A 19,533-nucleotide genomic window follows, 5' to 3' on the forward strand; every position below is an offset into this window, starting at 1 on the left:
TGTGTGTGTGTGTGTGTGTGTGTGTCACTCAAATGAGAGGCCACTCAGTTATTAAAGAGATGGAGGTGAAGATTGTCTTTCTGTTTTTATAACACATTATCACTGTGTTGAATATTGATGTTTCACAACCTCTCTGCAGCAAGGGAACATCCATTGTAAGACACAAATCTAATGTAACAGGGAGGATATCCATTATGATTTATTATGCTCCTGAAAAGGGAGTTTGTGTTTTGAGAGAACATGGCTTTTTCTATATGGTTTCATGTTATCATCCACCATGAATATATGCTGTATGTAAATATAATTACATTAATGTTTAAGAATGTTGACAGTGATAGATGTCCTTTGAATCTACTGCCAAACATCAAAATATGTTATACATTTGATAGAGACAATATGAATTAACTGCAAGACTTTTCGCCCTTGGTTTCAAGTTGAATGTGATATGAACTGTCATTCCTTCTCCGTTGTGTTGAGTGTTTGTGTGTCCAAAAAAATAAATGGCAATCCACCTGGGCTTCATTTGAGATCTTTTTATATCAGAAGAGCAATGGGAAGGAAAGGACAACGTTTACTGGGCCACCCGCACAGAGAATAGATAGAACATAATGACATCACTTAGGGAGAGAAGAGAGGGAGGGGCAAACCTGGTCCCAGAGGTTTATAGCATTAGCCATGATTACAAGTAACTAGATAGTCAGATAGTCATGATAAAAATGATAAAACACATACACATACAGATCTGGGATCAGCCTAGTGAGGAGAGCTAGAGTCATGAAGGCACTGCCACAGAGGATAAATAAAATGACAAACAAACAGCCGTCTGGTATACCTAGCCTGAGAGAGTGACTTTCTTTCCAAAGGGCAGGCAGGCAGACACGGCAGCCCTGTAATGATCTGTGTTCCACTAGGGTTGAGTGATGAGGACTCATGTTGAATGAGATGTACGTCCACAACAACACATCCTGACTGGTGTGCCAATCAGCCCCTGCTTATGAAAAGTAGCAGCTGATAAATGAACACCACTCAGACGCTTGTTCTCACTGAGGGGGGAAATGAAAGCCCTCCCCTTCTTTCTCTCTCCCTGTTGTTTGAATTTGATCTTGCCCGATTGAAATGAAATGCTTCTAAGGATGAATTGACTGGAGTGAGTTATTTTGGAGGGATTTCTCAGTACCTGGCTGCCGCATTTGTTTCTAATTAAAAGGGGAGAAAATGATTTGGTTGTCAACACCTCCGTGTTTGTATAAACTAAAGCAGGGCTCACCAACCCTGTTCATGGAGAACTACCCTCCTGTAGGTTTTTGCTCCAACCCCAGTTGTAACTAACCTGATTCAGCTGATCAACCAGCTAATTAGTAGAATCGGGTGCGCTTGATTAGGGTTGGAGTGAAAAGCTACAGGATGGTAGCGCTCCAGGAACAGGGTTGGAGAGCCCTGAACTAAAGGCTGCGGGGAAAGTGGAGTGTGTTTGTGTCTCACTCTGACTCTGCAGTATAGTTCAATGGAGGGTCCCGGTCTAAGAGAACATGATGTCCTGTATGATACACTTACCTACTTACTTACTCCTCTAAATCCCCTATGGGACTTGTTACAGAAACGAGTTAATAGATTAGAAGTCAATTCTGTAAACTTATTGGCATATCTTTATTGGTAACTTTATTGGTATGTAAACTTTAATTGTGTTTCTTCTCGACCAGGGTATCAGCATCAGGAACCCAGGGCATCCCCTCCATCCCAGGCAGTTTAGTGACGGTCAAGAAGAAGTTGGTGTTGCTGGTGCAGCGCATGGCGATGAGCGAGGGGATCACAGCGTACAGTAGGTTGGCTGCCAGGACAGCCAGGAAGGCCTCGTCTGGGATCCGGAATGGGGCCACTGTACGTGGGTGGAGGGATGCCCCAATGTGGGCCCACTGACACTGTGGAGGGGAGAGGAAGGAGGGGGGAAAGTTTGGGGTTATTCCAAACAGGAGGACACTATGTACAGTATATTCACAGCTGACCGGTAATTTGATTTTCACGTTTTGAGGGTTATCCGTAGTTGTTTTTTCCCCCCACAAAGGCCTTGATTGAATAGCTTTAAACCTAATATGTTGCTTCACTTTGAGCCTCTGCAACAGTCATTAGTATCTACAGCCAACGATGTGCAGTACAACACAGCTCGACCTCAGAGAGAAGACTCTGGTGCGCTGCTCTGAGCAGAAGATGCAGCTATCCCAGCTCCATTTCACAGGAATCTTTTTATTAGTCCTGTGTAGCTCAGTTGGTAGAGCATGGCGCTTGCAACGCCAGGGTTGTGGGTTCGATTCCCACGGGGGACCAGTATGAAAATGTATGCACTCACTAACTGTAAGTCGCTCTGGATAAGAGCGTCTGCTAAATGACTAAAATGTATTAGAAGAGCTGAATCTCCGAGGCAGGCCTTGCCCCATGTTGGGAGGGATAGAAGGGCCTGCAGACGAGTCTATGCAGAACTGGCCTTTGATCTTTGCCTCCATTAGTCCAGTATGGAAAGGAAATTGATTACAGGAAGCAGGCCTCTGCAGGATGGGGCTGATTGGATATTATTATGAACACTGACGCCATGAAGAGGTCTTATTAAGGTTGGCTATAATAAAATATTTCAATGAGAACTTGCAATAGAGGTAGTAGCCCTGGGAGCTATACTTTCACTAACTCCAAGTGCAATGTGTACAGTTTGAACTTTCAGGGCCCCAGTCACTGTAAAGTGATTCAACCTCTTCATCTGTTCAAGTCATCACTAGTATGACTAGTAATAGCAGTATGTAGAAGCTCTGTACGTAGAGCACATTACATTCTGGGAACTGTAGTCTATGTTATTAACAAAAAACAACACATATGTCCCCCATATCTTACCTGGGCGATGCCTCCAGCAACGAACACGGTCCAGTCAGGCATCCAGGTGCAGCCAGGCACTATGAGTCCGTAGACAAAGGCACCCAGCATTGGCAGCATGTAGAACAGGAAGTGCAACATCTACAAAATGTAAATGTACAACAGGTATAACATCAAAGGATTCCATCACAGTAGTGACTCCAGCCGGCCCGCCCCACCACGCAACTCTGACACTCTAATGGTCAATTAATACAGTACATCTTCATCCTCTCTAGGGCGCTAACACGTTACAGCAGTCCAAGCACTCACACAGAATACAGATAACGCTGCTGCGTGCTGGCTGCATAGACAACACACTCTCACGCATGCACGTACACAAACACACACATTTGAAGTGCTTTCACACCGCACACTCAGGTCCAAATTATAGTGTCCAGATACAGAGGTCATTACATCGACCCTCACAAGCACTTGCAGAATATTTGGAGCATGAAAGTCAGGTAGCTGCTGACTTTGTAATGTAATGGCATCAAATTATGCCTTTGAACAGTGGCTTTTGTTCTAGAGCTGTGGTCCTGATGAATCCTAATGAATTGAGCCCAGAGGCTGAGAACCAATCACACGTTGCCCTTCAGTCCTTGGAGGAGTGTCTTTGTGTTCGGCGCCCCGGTCATCTGTCTGCCGTGGTTTATCACCATCAATGATTAAAAAGGTTGGTCAGCATAAGAGCAGCGCAACGACATTCAACCCCCCTCCACACACACACACACACATACACATACACACTCAACACACACATATATACACCCGTATTGACACACACAGGGATTTACACACACATGCTAGCTAGAGCACACCAACATGCAAGCACACGCACACACAAACACACACACACACACCCCTCCCACCGGTGTGTTGCTGATGGGGGGGCTCAGGGGAAGGAGGATTATCTTATCAAGTTCTCAGCATGCAGTTCCCTGCCTGATCGATGCTTCGCCATTGTGCCTGGACTGGAGCCACAACAAGGTCTTTGGATAACCTATTGACTCGGCTAAGAACCCTAACAAAACCAAACAAACATCACCCAACAGACGGAGAAAGCCCAGGCGTTGAGACTGGACCAGTCACAACCACATTCTCTTGCCTAACAAATGCGAGAGAATGAACCAGCCTGGCCTCTCACCCCTCTCATTGTGGCGTAATGATGAAAAATGGCTCTGTAATCTCTTTTGTGAGCTCCAAGTGATTTCTGAATGGAGTGGCTATTATTTGGTTATTTAAAACAAAGTGGGTTGGAGACTATTAAGGAATGCCACTGGCACTGCAGAGAGGCATGCTCTGTGTCTTAAAGTACCCACCATAACCTTGGGGTAGCCCACCGGGTCCTTCAGATAGGGCTCGTACTGGCGGAGGTAGATGGTACAGGCCTCTAGAGGGGAGTCAAGAGCTACCTGAATGCACACACAGGAGGAAGGTTCCAACATGATCATCTTGTAGGCAAGAGCACTGAATAAACTACTTGTCTGTATGATCAGTTATTGTAATATAAACCATGTCTGGTCCATGGGGGACGTGAACGAGAACAAGTAGGTACTGGATGAAAATCACATTAAAAAACAATGCAAGTTAAATAAGTATGTGCATATTTCCACAAATCAGACCATCTTGAATGTTCTATTTGCCAGGGAAGTGTGTCAGATGAGACCACCCATATCACATGATTGAATCAGCGCAGCAGATGTTGCACATAATCTATGTATCATAAACAAATCCTTTACTGCTGTACAAAGACAGCTAGCACATGAGGGAATCAATTCTAAATGCATTGACTCTTTAGGCTGTGCTAAAATTGGTGGGCTGGACCAGTCCTAATATAATAACACTTTATTTCGGATGTTTTATTTTATTTCCAATATTTTGAGTGTTTATTTCTAAGTGTGTATTCAGGCCCTGCTGGCTCACCAAGCCCCTGAAGAGAGTGAAGGCCATGGCCCCCAGTAGCAGCAGCACCAGGAGAAGGTCAGAAGGGCGCCAGATGAGATTAAAACTCTGATCATAGTGGGCCTAGGAGACACCAACACCAGGGGAGAAGAAGCTTCTTTAGACAGTTCAGATGCACTCAAACATAGCAATAAATACACACTTCTGCAAGGATATTGTAGAAATATAACATAACTAAGGCCCTAGTTCTGAGCCCTAGTTTTCCTGGTCAGGTCACATGGTCAGGGAAAACCCTGGCCCTACGCATTCCACCAGGTCAATCAGCTGTTCCCTGTTCCATCTTACCTTGTACCCACCGAGGGTTGGCCCATTCTTGGGCTTGTTGAACAGCTTGATCGCACCCCATATTGGAAGCATTAGGAAGGGCATGTTGAGCCAGAAGGCGGGACGGATATCTGATCCAAATTTACCTGCCAGGGAGGGAAACATAGAGAGCATTTCATCCCCTAGAACTATGAGGAGGAACTGGGTACATCTGAAGTAGAGTAGAGCAGTCTAATTTTAACCTTGTTAAAGTCGACACATTTCCATGAGGTTTACATGATAAATAGATGAGATCTCTGCCAAAAAAAGGAGACCATAACTTTGAGCCTCTTTTCTTTTTATACACACCTTGTAATTAACTTCAATAATGTTCTAAATAAATCCTCAGTAGGGCATCATTGAACAAATATACAACTAAAATACAAAATGATGTAATACTGATACTACCCTAAGCTGTTTGAAACTCAGAGAACAGATGCTTAGAGCCTAGTTTTGCTTTGTTCTGTAAATTCTAAAGGCAAGCACATGTGTTGTGTTGGCAGCCTACACTATGACACTGATTCTACAAGGCTGTTCAGATGTACTGTTGATTAACTCTGCCATTGTGGGATACAGGAGGGGGGAAGGAGAGACTCACCTACAACAATTCCTGTCACAAAGACACTCATGTTGGCAAACAACGATCCAGCCCAGAAGAGACCCAGGGTGCGGTAAGACTTGCTAAGAGACGGAAATAAAATGGTCAAAAGATGTTGCTCCCATCACTGTAAACTAGTGACAGCATGTCTTACAAAGCTTCAAATCAATGGCCCAGCAGTGAGACGATGAGATGATGTGTGGACGTAAATGTGGTCACACTAGGATCTTGCATGTGTCAGATTCTGAGGTATGAAGTCTCGGCTCTCCTGGTGAAGGGGACTATAAGGTACAATACAATACAATACAATACTTGCTTCATTGGTCCGGTTATTGGTCCAGGTATGAATGAAGTGTATCAGAATCCTAGTATATGTGTGGTGTGTAGATCACCAGTACAAGACCAAGGTGACACAGCGAATATCACCCACCTGTTCCATAAGCGCTGTATCATTATGAGGTACATGATGAAATGCACTATTCCGTCCCAGTAGCACATCATGATGGCATAGGCTGTACCCAGATAGGGCTCTCCCTGCAACACACAAATACAACCATTAACTTAAAATGGTTGAAACAACAGATAGATTCTAACGTTTAAAAAAATATATTATTAGCATGATGTTAGGTCATGAGATGGAGAATCTAGAGACTAACCGTTTTCTGGTAGAATTCCATAAACCCAGAAATAAAGCCATCATGTTCCATAGCACTCACAAGGTCAATGACACAAGTGAAGGAAAACTCAGCAAATACTGTAAAGACAATGCAAACATTCAGTACTGTGGCAGACTGATATTGTGAAAGTGGACAATAATAAGCAGTTAGCAATACAGTACTATAGAATGCACGTCACAGGGGTTAATTCATGTAAGCGCCTCAATTACACAACAAAAAATTACTTGGATTAATGTGTGGCTATTGTTCTGTTCAACTTTCTTTGGTGCGATTAGCATACACTGATTGCATTTGTGAGCATATTTCAGCTCTGTAAGAAAGGCCCTCATTCAATTAGTTGCGGAATTCAGCTCAATAGAAATCTGTTGCAGCTAGATGTTAAGCAGCTCTGCTGTAGGAACAATCATCATTCTTCTCATTGTAGTTATGATAAAGAGAAAGCTCCTTCCTCCAATCTTTATTACCCAATCTGCTTAGTCTGCCTCTTTGAAACTTTTAATAAAACTGTCAGAACCCTATTACTGCCTATAAAGATGCATTGAACAAGACTGGATTTTTGAGAAACTCAACCTCTTTTTCTCCCATGAACTATTACCTAACCACCACAACTCATTTTCTTTCACACTCACTCTCTCTCACCATCTCTCTATGTTTAAAATATTTCCCTCCAACCAACCAGCTATTGATTTCCTGGGCTATGGAGGGAGATACTGCATAGCTGTAGGCTGGGTGAAGGGAGATTTATATTGGGAGCTGTGTGTTGAGTTTTCCTCGGGTTAAGAGCAGAGCGGCGTTGAGAGGGCACCCCTCTCCTCTCTCCAAGTCAAAACCTGGCTGGAACCCCATGTGCGTCTGAGAGCCACATAATGAGTGGCAGGGGATCAAGAGGACTGGAGATAGGCAAGGAGCGAATCCCAGTTCAAGTGGCTGGTAATGTGCTTCCAATAGACATGTTGGTTCTCCACATCAATATCCACACTCTTTAGGGACCGCCCACGGTCAGCCAGTAGCCATTACTACCATTTTTGGTTGATTTCACATTGAATTCACGTTAGATGACAACTCAACCAAATGTAAACCAAAATTAGACGTTGAAATGACGTCTGTGCCCCGTGGGTGCCTGCTTATTTTCAAGCCTGGTGGTGGCTGCATCATGGTATGGGTTTTTTATTTAACCTTTATTTTATCAGGAAGTCATACTGAGACCAGGGTCTCTTTTACAAATGAGCCCTGAATTACATATATTACAGAAAATACACACATCAAAATATAAATACAAAATGCAAGCAAAAAGAAAAACACGGTCATAAACAACAAACACATTAATCAGTAATAAAGTCCTCAAGGTATGCTTGACATCAGGAAAGACTGAGGAGTTTTTCAGGACAAAAAGAAACCGGATGGAGCTAAGCACAGGCAAATTCCTAAAGGGAAACCTGCTTCAGTCTGCTTTACACCAGACACTGGGAGAGGAATTCACCTTTCAGCAGGTCAATAACCTACAACACAAGGCCAAATCTGTACTAAAGTTGCTTACCAAGAAGACAGTGAATGTTCCTGAGTGGCCAAGTTACAGTTTTGACTTAAATCTGCTAGACAATCTATGGCAAGACTTGAAAATTGCTGTTTAGCTACGATTACCAACACCTTGACAGAGCTTGAACAATTTAGAAAAGAATAATGGATAAATATTGCACTTAGAGACTTACCCAAGAAGACTCACAGCTGTAATTGCTGCCAGAAAAGTTTCTAACATGTCTTGACTCAGGGGGGTGAATACCTATCTTATCAAGGTATATTAGTGTTTTATTTTTCATTAATCTTGACATTAAAAAAATGATTTTTTTCTTCCACGTGGACAAAAAATGACAATTAAATCAATTTTAATCCCACTTTGTAACACAATAAAATTAGAAGAAATCCAAGGTGGGGAATACTTATGATACCCACTGTGTATAGAGTTCTGTGAACTCATGTTTTCTTGAAATGGGATAGGGCGTCCAATCCAAGTATTAGCTGTAATACAAGGCTTGGCTGTCCCGTATATCGTCAAACGTCCTTGCAATGGCACCTGTGTGTAACGGCTCAGACAGCCATCCTGCATCCCTCACTATCTCCCTGACGTTGCTGCTGCTGTCTCCTGATAAACGCACCGATAGAGACACACACACTCCGTCTCTCTCCAGGTACCTGTGGCCTTCTAATCCTCTGGAGGGTCTGGTTTATCTGAGCCGTCTAACAGGTAAGATAGGAGGATTATCATTCTCTATCACAGCAGGAAGCCATTCTCAGCTCTGGGCTGTTCCCCCTCCCCAGAATCACCTGATGAGGCGCAATGGCATGGCATAGCCACGGGGCATCCGGGAGATAGGCTTACACACAGGTGGTTAGGAAAGAGCCTATGGCAGGATATACAGTTGAAGTCGGAAGTTTACATACACTTAGGTTGGAGTAATTAAAACTCGTTTTTCAACCACTCCACATATTTCTTGTTAACAAACTATAGTTTTGGCAAGTCGGTTAGGACATCTACTTTGTGCATGACACAAGTAATTTTTCTGATTATTTCACTTATAATTCACTGTATCACAATTCCAGTGGGTCAGAAGTTTACATACACTAAGTTGACGGTGCCTTTAAACAGCTTGGAAAATTCCAGATAATAATGTCATGGCTTTAGAAGCTTCTGATAGGCTAATTTACATAATTTGAGTCAATTGGAGGTGTACTTGTGGATGTATTTCAAGGCCTACCTTCAAACTCAGTGCCTCTTTGCTTGACATCATGGGAAAATCAAAACAAATCAGCCAAGACCTCAGAAAGAAAATTGTAGACCTCCACAAGTCTGGTTCATCCTTGGGAGCAATTTCCAAACGCCTGAAGGTACCACGTTCATCTGTACAAACAATAGTACGCAAGTATAAACACCATGGGACCACGCAGCCATCATACCACTCAGGAAGGGGACGAGTTCTGTCTCCTAGAGATTAACGTACTTTGGTGCGAAAAGTGCAAATCAATCCCAGAACAACAGCAAAGGACCTTGTGAAGATGCTGGAGGAATCAGGTACAAAAGTATCTATATCCACAGTAAAACGAGTCCTATATCGACATAACCTGAAAGGCCACTCAGCAAGGAAGAAGCCACTGCTCATAAACCGCCATAAAAAAGCCAGACTACAGTTTGCAACTGCACATGGGAACAAAGATCGTACTTTTTGGAGAAATGTCCTCTGGTCTGATGAAACAAAAATATAACTGTTTGGCCATAATGACCATCGTTATGTTTGGAGGAAAAAGGGGGTGCTTGCAAGCCGAAGAATACCATCCCAACCGTGAAGCACAGGGGTGGCAGCATCATGCTGTGGTGGTGCTTTGCTGCAGGAGGGACTGGTGCACTTCACAAAATAGATGACATCATGAGGAAGGAAAATTATGTGGATATATTGAAGCAACATCTCAAGACATCAGTCAGGAAGTTAAAGCTTGGTCGCAAATGGGTCTTCCAAATGGACAATGACCCCAAGCATACTTCCAAAGTTGTGGCAAAATGGCTTAAGGACAACAAAGTCAAGGTATTGGAGTGGTCATCACAAAGCCCTGACCTCAATCCTATACAAAATTTGTGGGCAGAACTGAAAGAGCGTGTGCGAGCAAGGAGGACTACAAACCTGACTCAGTTACACCAGCTCTGTCAGGAGGAATGGGCCAAAATTCACCCAACTTATTGTGGGAAGCTTGTGGAAGGCTACCCGAAACGTTTGACCCAAGTTAAACAATTTAAAGGCAATGCTACCAAATACTAATTGAGTGTATGTAAACTTCTGACCCACTGGGAATGTGATGAAAGAAATAAAAGCCTAAATAAATAATTATCTCTACTATTATTCTGACATTTCACATTCTTAAAATAAAGTGGTAATCCTAACTTTACTAGTATTAAATGTCAGGAATTGTGAAAAACTGAGTTTAAATGTATTTGGCTAAGGTGTATGTAAACTTCCGACTTCAACTGTAGGTGACTGATATGACATCCCTTATAATGCCAGCCTGGAAGCCGATGTGTCAATCTATATGTTGTTTTTTGCCTTCTTATTTGGTAATGACGTGTCAACATTACTGCCCTGCATCCCATATGGAACAGTCATCCACGATCAGTAAGTTCAGTAAGTAGTAAGGTGTCTACTGTATGTATGTAGGGCATGTGAGTTCCCATGCCCTTAGGCTCATGTTCCAAGTGTTTCCAGCTCTCCTACAACTGTGGTGTTGTAAGAAGAAGACTAACATGCCCTCTGTCATCACCCATGCCATGTAAATGCCGGTCTGGGTTTCAGCTTTACTCTGATCCTGATCAGTATAAGCAGCTTTGTGGATAAATGAATGAAACAATGAAAACAATTCACATGACAGATAAGAACGTTCTGGAAATCTGTTAACTGGGGTTGGCCTTACATACATAGTGGTCATTCATGCTCTTTCTTAACCATGTTACCCAGAGGGGATCTGTTTAAATGTATTGGTGCTTTGTTAAGCGAATAAAAATAAGCAATGTTAAACTAGTTTTCATCCAAACAAAACAGCAAATGTCCCTTTGATCTGTCATCATCGTCATCATGAAAGAATGATCAATACCATACCATAGAAAAGGATGTCTTTGGGCGGGTTACGTCGGGTGATAAGGAAGTAGAAGAACCACACCACCACCAACACTGCAATACCAATCTGCAGTATCACAACAGGCCTGCAGGTAAGAATGACAACACACTGTTAGCTAGGGGACAAATCATTATATTTTTCAAATTCATAGTGCAACGTCTTAACTTCCCTGCACTATACTTTTTAAAGAGCAATCTCCCTCCGATTTTCTGCCTCATTCTCTTTTCTAATTAGTTTCCATCTAAGTTTGTGAGTCTCCTCTGCTGTACTAAATTAGTGAGCAGTGATGAATGGGGAGACAGAGGGAGCGATAATTATGCCAACACCCAGAGCACCAGGAGAAATGATGCCGAGATGGGAGACCACATTATAGAAAGCGGATACACACAGACAGACAGACATATGGGGTTCACCGAGGGAAGGTGGGCTAGGCAGACGGGGCTGCTGCTGCTGTAGCGAGGGCCTGGAGACTCTGGGGGAATTGCTGCACGCTCTGTTTGGGTTCTAATCACGCTAAAGCCTTGGAGATAGGCAGCTAGCATTCTGCTGTTCTCCTATGAGAATTTGAGAATACGTGCTAATGTTAACGGCTACATGGGGCCGTATTGGACTGATAGTGCCAAAGGTCGCAGCATTCAGTGAGGACAAATGGCTGGCTTGCTGGTTTGATCTCCAGCCTTTAGTAGCCCACGTGACCAGGTCTATTTCATACTATTTCAACTGTTGTGTTGACCCAAGCTGTGAGGTCAACTGCTAAAGCCTGCTTTGATGCTCCAGCCTCTGGTCTTGTTTCAACAGAGCTACTTTGACTTGCTGATCCCTACCACCATGGGAATGGCAGATCACTAGTACAGGAAGCATGTTTCATGTAGATCTCCAATGGTTTCCCAGCAACAGCAGAGGTCATCACCACAATGACTCAATCAATCATGGCCTTAGCTGTAGGAGGCAACAGGATGGGGCATGTAAGATCACCACTCACCACCATGATTGGCAGTCAGAGTTCACAGGTACTGTGTTCAGAAAATATTAATGTGCTTTGGGGCATCTCTATGTAAACAAAATGACTTCCATCTCAAACGTACAATGTGTTCACGGGAGCCAAACAAATGCTGTGAAGCCAAAGGGAAGCTTCCTGGCTGCATCTCAATGCACCAGCACTGGAAAATGTATGCACACAATACTGTTTGTTTGCAAAGTTGAAGAACACATGTCAGCAGCAATTTATCAAACTCCTCTCGCAGCATGTAGGCCTATTGATTGAACGAGTTCCAGAGATTTCAGAGATTTCCGCTACGGAGGAGTATGGCAGTCGTCTTGAAATTAGAAATGTCTGCTGAGGAATGGAAGAATTGCTCGGGAGGAGTGGTGCAGACAGTCACCACTATCCTTCTGTAAGTTTAATGTACTTAGGCCTGCTGTGGCAGCCTGCTTATCTAAACACTGAAGAGAGCATAGCTTAACCCAATTGTCTGACAACACAGGTAGGCTGGGGATTGACAAAATATAGAAAATAGGAAAGATTTATGTTTTATCATCCAGAGAGGTGAGAGAAAGTCACTGTTTCAGGTGTCAAAGACATGTTCTTATATGTTCTCTCTGATTTCACAAGCCTCTTTTGACTTCCCCTTTAACTAATTATTTTTCACCCATCGTCATATAATCTGAATGTCATCATTACATGGGTTTTACACAGGCCATGGTATTACTTGTTTCCACATGATTAAAGATTTGTCAAGGATTTATGGGTCAGAAATCTGTATGTAAAACTCAACAACGTCAGTGGGGCCTATTCATATGAGCTGCTAGTGCCCTCAAGCGGTAGCAAAGAGTATTGAGCATACTTGCACCGTTCAACTGGATCTTTGAATATGTAGCCTAAATTCGAATGCTTGACTTCTCAATCAGTCTAGTACCTACTGGCCTAGTCGGCAAAATATTCTGTCAAAGTTCCACATACACTACAACTTGCGAATATGATTTTATTTAATATAAAAATGTAATTGAATTTCCAAAACACATTTGGCAAGACTGACCTTTGATTCATATCTCATGAGCTATTTTAATCTTGTTCATAAATGAACAAAAACAACGTTTTAAAGCTATTGATTAATTGAAGTCTACTAGCCTGAAAAAACAACAACATTTGTATAACTTTATGAATACATTTAAATGACCCAATTCTATAGGTAGACAATAGGACATTAAATAATTGACTTACTCTTGGAACTCTGGAATGGTGTTCATGCAGTGAAGGACCGCAAGGGCAGTCAAAGAAAACAAGAAAACCAATCTCTCCATCTCTTCAACTGCAGAGAAACAGCCAAAGGGTCCCTGGAGAATCACTAGCACGGACCACTGTAAAGAAAAACAAAAGTGGAATACCACTGCCATTTGAGCCAATGATCTGCTATGATCTAATAACTACTCTTGAGAAAGATCACATGAATAATTGAACCATTTGCCAAAAACATATCCACGCAATACTTTTAAAGTTTTCACAAAATAGACAGAATCTCAATACAAATGTTTAAAGAATACGGCCTCCACTAAATAGCAATCAATTCTTACCGTCTGGCCACTCTTTTGGCCCGTGAATTGTTGAAATTATGGTTGGCCTCGGGCAGACACAGCATATTTACAGGGAAATAATAACTAGGAGCTTTTGGGGTAAGTTATGCAATTCGAGTTCTCAGAGATTTATATAAATCGCATTAGATGGGGTAATTCACGTGCCTCTTAACTCACATTCGTGTGTGTTAAGCAATGTGTGGCTAAGTCACATTCGTGTGTGTTAAGCAAATGTGTGGGTTTATGGTTTATACATTGAATTAGGTCTACTACATTAGGCCTACTCTCTATTTAGTTTGATCTAATTTGAGATGAACACATTAAAACCCTTTCCTGCAGTCAAATGACCAAATCGCCCTCTAGTGGCCTCATGTTGTGGAATATTATTAATATTTTTCATATTTTCATAATTAATCCACACAAAAAAATGTTTTACTCCGAAAAGCCGGTTTCTATGTCAAACTGTTTTGTTATATTTCAGTCTTCTGTGATGTATATAAAGTGTAATATTGGGATGCAAACTCAAAATGTAATACATTTCAACTCTATATCTGACATGGTACAGGTGTCTTCTTTTTTTTAAGACCATAACCATGTGTGAGGTGTATACTTTTGTTTCAAAGTACATTTGTTTAAGACTACCAAGAAACACTCTGTGTGGCCCTGATTTAGCCCACTGCAGTAATTAATAAACCACATCCAAATTATATATGTGTTTTTTGTACAAAATAATTTGCATGTCTTAAAGGAACGATTAACTGTGCCACTGCCAATTATCAATTGTTTTCCTAACAGACCTAATAGGGCATTACATGTGCTTGCGCTTTTCTTCCAGCAGAGTGCACCAAATTCAAAATTACAGTAGGCATACACCAAGCTGGAATTTTCAGTGTAGTTAATGGGATGTGCTGCAATAATGCAAGATAGGTCATGTGTGGCACGACTAATTACAAACTAATCCAATATGGTAGGAAATGTGTTATCTTGGTTATATTTGGTTTGTATCATTGCACTTCATAGATGGTTTGAATAGTTTAATGAATGGGAAAATATTTGTTCACACTGCACTGAGAGAAAGGTTATTGGTGTAATAAGGAAATCACAGCAGCAAGGGAACTTTGGCAGCTGTGAACAAGAAGAGGCAAATAAACACATACAATAACATGATAAATCTACACCGAGATGGATAGAGGACTCATCTTTGTATCTGTGCCATCATAGCATCTGTGACAGCATAGCATCTGCGACAGCATGGGCAGTGCCATTGAGGCAATCTCCATTTTGAAGTAGTTCATTTTCTTCTTCACAATTGTCTGATCCCTCTTGATGACCCGGTTGGACATGACTGTGAAGTTGGAAGTCCCAACCAGTTGACCACATTAAAATGGTGGAAGCCCTCAATGGCGCTGCCCATGCTGATATGGCCTTTTGGCCAATAGAGGACTCTATCATTCTCTATGGTAGAGCTGTAGAAAGAACATAACAGTCAAATTTGGATTGTGATCTTCAGGAAATGTCATTGAACCTGGAAAAAGGTCTCTATAACTACATTTACATTTACATTTATGTCATTTAGCAGAGCGACTTACAAATTGGTGCATTCACCTTATGATAGCCAGTGGGACAACCACTTTACAATTAATTTTTATTAATTTTTCTAATTATTTATTTGTAGAGTATATTTTTAATGTTCATTTGTTTTATATATATATTGGTTTTTTTTTATTGGTTTTTTATTTTGTAAAATGTGTATTGTTATTATTATTTATTTTTATTATTATTATTATTTATTTATTTTTATTATTTTTTTGTGGGGGTGGGGTAGGGGGGGACTACTCAATAACTATTCACTCTTGAGATGGAGACATGCATTGTTGATCTCTAAAAACACTATTCCAACACTATTCCCAGAAGTGAGACAAAATGTCCCTGTTCCATCCTGTTGTTATCAGTTTTGGATGACATTTTGTTTTGTTTGTAAAATACTTACTGGCATCTCCTTTATGTCCCACTCCAGGGCCACATTATTAGAATTGCTGAATTGCTGAGGCAAATACAAAGTAAGAGGTGATACACCTCTGTGCAGATAAAGCAATGCACCACCTTGTCTGTCCCTTTTTGTCTGAACGAACCTCACCATGTGCTTCATTCCGCCCCCTTTGTTGGAAAAGGGGACTGTTGTACCAGGAAGGCAGTGGCTGTGTTTACTGGAAATAATTTAACCTCTTCCAGTTGCATCATTCAATAACTCAGCAGGAAAGGATTGATGCCAAAATGACACACAGCTCCTCTGTTCACCGAAATACGCTTATTAGCTGACATTAATGGGAATACAGTGGCTTGCGAAATTATTCACCCCCCTTGGCATTTTTCCTATTTTGTTGCCTTACAACCTGGAATTAAAATTGATTTTTGTGGGGGTTGTGTCATTTGATTTACACAACATGCCTACCACTTTGAAGATGCAAAATATTTTTTATTGTGAAACAAACAAGAAATAAGAAAAAAAAACAGAAAACTTGAGCGTGCATAACTATTCACCCCCCCAAAGTCAATACTTTGTAGAGCCACCTTTTGCAGCAATTACAGCTGCAAGTCTCTTGGGGTATGTCTCTATAAGCTTGGCACATCTAGCCACTGGGATTTTTGCCCATTCTTCAAGGCAGAACTGCTCCAGCTCCTTCAAGTTGGATGGGTTCCGCTGGTGTACAGCAATCTTTTAGTCATACCACAGATTCTCAATTGGATTGAGGTCTGGGCTTTGACTAGGCCATTCCAAGACATTTAAATGTTTCCACTTAAACCACTCAAGTGATGCTTTAGCAGTATGCTTAGGGTCATTGTCCTGCTGGAAGGTGAACCTCTGTCCCAGTCTCAAATCTCTGGAAGACTGAAACAGGTTTCCCAAAAAATGTCCCTGTATTTAGCACCATCCACCATTCCTTCAATTCTGACCAGTTTCCCAGTCCCTGCTGATGAAAAACATCCCCACAGCATGATGCTGCTGCCACCACCATGCTTCACTGTGGGGATGGTGTTCTCGGGGTGATGAGAGGTGTTGGGTTTGCGCCAGACATAGCGTCTTCCTTGATGCCCCAAAAGCTCAATTTTAGTCTCCTCTGACCAAAGAACCTTCTTCCATATGTTTGGGAAGTCTCCCACATGCCTTTTGGCGAACACCAAACGTGTTTGCTTATTTGTTTCTTTAAGCAATGGCTTTTTTCTGGCCACTCTTCCGTAAAGCCCAGCTCTGTGGAGTGTACGGCTTAAAGTGGTCCTATGGACAGATACTCCAATCTCCGCTGTGGAGCTTTGCAGCTCCTTCAGGGTTATCTTTGGTCTCCTTGTTGCCTCTGATTAATTCCCTCCTTGCCTGGTCCGTGAGTTTTGGTGGGTGGCCCTCTCTTGGCGGGTTTGTTGTGGTGCCATATTCTTTCCATTTTTTAATAATGGATTTAATGGTGCTCCGTGGGATGTTCAAAGTTTCTGATATTTCTTTATAACCCAACCCTGATCTCTACTTCTCCACAACTTTGTCCCTGACCTGTTTGGAGAGCTCCTTGGTCTTCATGGTGCCGCTTAATTGGTGGTGCCCCTTGCTTAGTGGTGTTGCAGACTCTGGGGCCTTTCAGAACAGGTGTATATATACTGAGATCATGTGACACACAGGTGGACTTTATTTAACTAATTATGTGACTTCTGAAGGTAATTGGTTGCACCAGATCTTATTTAGGGGCTTCATAGCAAAGGGAGTGAATACATATGCACGCACCACTTTTCCGTTCTTTATTTTTTAGAATGTTTTGAAACAAGTAATTTTTTTCATTTCACTTCACCAATTTGGACTATTTTCTGTATGTCCATTACATGAAATCCAAATAAAAATCAATTTAAATGACAGGTTATAATGCAACAAAATAGGAAAAATGCCAAGGGGGATGAATACTTTTGCAAGGCACTGTATACAGTTATTATTACTGTGGGATAATTATGGTTTCCATTTCTGTATTGATGATGCATTAAAGGTCCAACGCAACCATTTTTATCTCAATATCAAATCATTTCTGGGTAACAATTAAGTACCTTACTTTGATTGTTTTCAATGAAAATTATTAAAAATAAACAAAAATAGCTACTTAGTAAAGAACAATTTCAAAAGAAATAATTTTGCTAGGACTCTCTGTAAGTGGTCTGAGTGGGGCATTCTGCAGCGATACGGCATTACATTTACGTTACATTTACATTTACGTCATTTAGCAGACGCTCTTATCCAGAGCGACTTACAAATTGGTGCATTCACCTGATAGCCAGTGGGATAACCACTTTAGAATATTATTTTTTTTTGTTATTTTTTTTTTGGGGGGTGGTTAGGGGGGGTTAGAAGGATTACTTTATCCTATCCCAGGTGTTCCTTAAAGAGGTGGGGTTTCAAATGTCTCCGGAAGGTGGTGAGTGACTCCGCTGTCCTGGCGTCGTGAGGGAGCTTGTTCCACCATTGGGGTGCCAGAGCAGCGAACAGTTTTGACTGGGCTGAGCGGGAACAGTGCTTCAGCAAAGGTAGGGGAGCCAGCAGGCCAGAGGTGGATGAACGCAATGCCCTCGTTTGGGTGTAGGGACTGATCAGAGCCTGAAGGTACGGAGGTGCCGTTCCCCTCACAGCTCCGTAGGCAAGCACCATGGTCTTGTAGCAGATGCGAGCTTCAACTGGAAGCCAGTGTAGTGTGCGGAGGAGCGGGGTGACGTGAGAGAACTTGGGAAGGTTGAACACCAGACGGGCTGCGGCATTCTGGATGAGTTGTAGGGGTTTAATGGCACAGGCAGGGAGCCCAGCCAACAGCGAGTTGCAGTAATCCAGACGGGAGATGACAAGTGCCTGGATTAGGACCTGTGCCGCTTCCTGTGTAAGGCAGGGTCATACTCTCCGAATGTTGTAGAGCATGAACCTACAGGATCGGGTCACCGCCTTGATGTTAGCGGAGAACGACAGGGTGTTGTCCAGGGTCACGCCAAGGCTCTTCGCACTCTGGGAGGAGGACACAACGGAGTTACTGATATGTCTGCCAGACATGCAGAGATGCGATTTGCCACCTGGTTATCAGAAGGGGGAAAGGAGAAGATTAGTTGTGTGTCGTCTGCGTAGCAATGATAGGAGAGGCCATGTGAGGATATGACAGAGCCAAGTGACTTGGTGTATAGCGAGAATAGGAGAGGGCCTAGAACTGAGCCCTGGGGGACACCAGTGGTGAGAGCACGTGGTGCGGAGACGGCATCCCATCTGGTTTGCGCTTAGTGGGACTATTATTTGTTTTTCAACAGGACAATGACCCAAAACACACCTCCAGGCTGTGTAAGGGCTATTTGACCAAAAAGAGTGATGGAGTGCTGCATCAGATGACCTGACCTCCACAATCCCCCGACCTCAACCCAATTGAGATGGTTTGGGATGAGTTGGACCGCAGAGTGAATGAAAAGCAGCCAACAAGTGCTCAGCATATATGGGAACTCCTTCAAGACTGTTGGAAAAGCATTCCTCATGAAGCTGGTTGAGAGAATGCCAAGAGTGTGCAAAGCTGTCATCAAGGCAAAGGGTGGTTACTTTGAAGAATCTAAAATCTAAGTAACTTTTTTGGTTACTACATGATTCCATATGTGTTATTTCATAGTTTTGATGTCTTCTCTATTATTCTACAAGGTAGAACATAGTAAAAATAAAGAAAACCCCTTGAATGTGTAGGTGTGTCCAAACTTTTGACTGGTACTGTATCCTAAAATTCTAAATCAAATAGCTAAATGATCCATGGTATGGCCACTTCCATATGTTAGCTTAGTAGACGTCGTGGTAGGTGTATCTGCGACAGCTGAAGATCGGAC

General features: G+C 42.3%; 1 protein-coding gene across 1 annotated transcript; it reads right to left on the reverse strand.

The window, feature by feature from the left end:
* Nucleotides 1-1,364: 1,364 nt before the first annotated feature.
* On the reverse strand, nt 1,365-13,771 carry LOC121532722 (transmembrane 6 superfamily member 1-like). Its single transcript, XM_041838507.1, has 11 exons — nt 13,663-13,771; nt 13,313-13,449; nt 11,073-11,176; nt 6,415-6,512; nt 6,189-6,292; nt 5,759-5,841; nt 5,143-5,267; nt 4,819-4,920; nt 4,215-4,307; nt 2,878-2,997; nt 1,365-1,919 (listed from the first exon to the last, which is right to left on the reverse strand). The coding sequence occupies exons 2-11, from the start codon at nt 13,390-13,392 to the stop codon at nt 1,677-1,679; spliced, it is 1,152 nt and encodes a 383-aa protein (XP_041694441.1). The 5' UTR covers nt 13,393-13,449; nt 13,663-13,771; the 3' UTR covers nt 1,365-1,676.
* Between the last annotated feature and the right edge of the window lie 5,762 nt (nt 13,772-19,533).

This window comes from Coregonus clupeaformis, chromosome 20, assembly GCF_020615455.1.
Source record: "Coregonus clupeaformis isolate EN_2021a chromosome 20, ASM2061545v1, whole genome shotgun sequence".
Lineage (NCBI taxonomy): Eukaryota > Metazoa > Chordata > Actinopteri > Salmoniformes > Salmonidae > Coregonus > Coregonus clupeaformis.

Excerpts from the sequence above, each read along its gene's own strand:
- LOC121532722 (XM_041838507.1), bottom strand. The coding sequence starts at position 13,392 with ATGGAGAGATTGGTTTTCTTGTTTTCTTTGACTGCCCTTGCGGTCCTT. Across the intron at positions 5,842-6,188 it reads ATACAGCGCTTATGGAACAG|CAAGTCTTACCGCACCCTGG; the intron begins GTGGGTGATATT and ends TCCGTCTCTTAG. Across the intron at positions 5,268-5,758 it reads TGTGACAGGAATTGTTGTAG|GTAAATTTGGATCAGATATC; the intron begins GTGAGTCTCTCC and ends CCTCCCTGGCAG.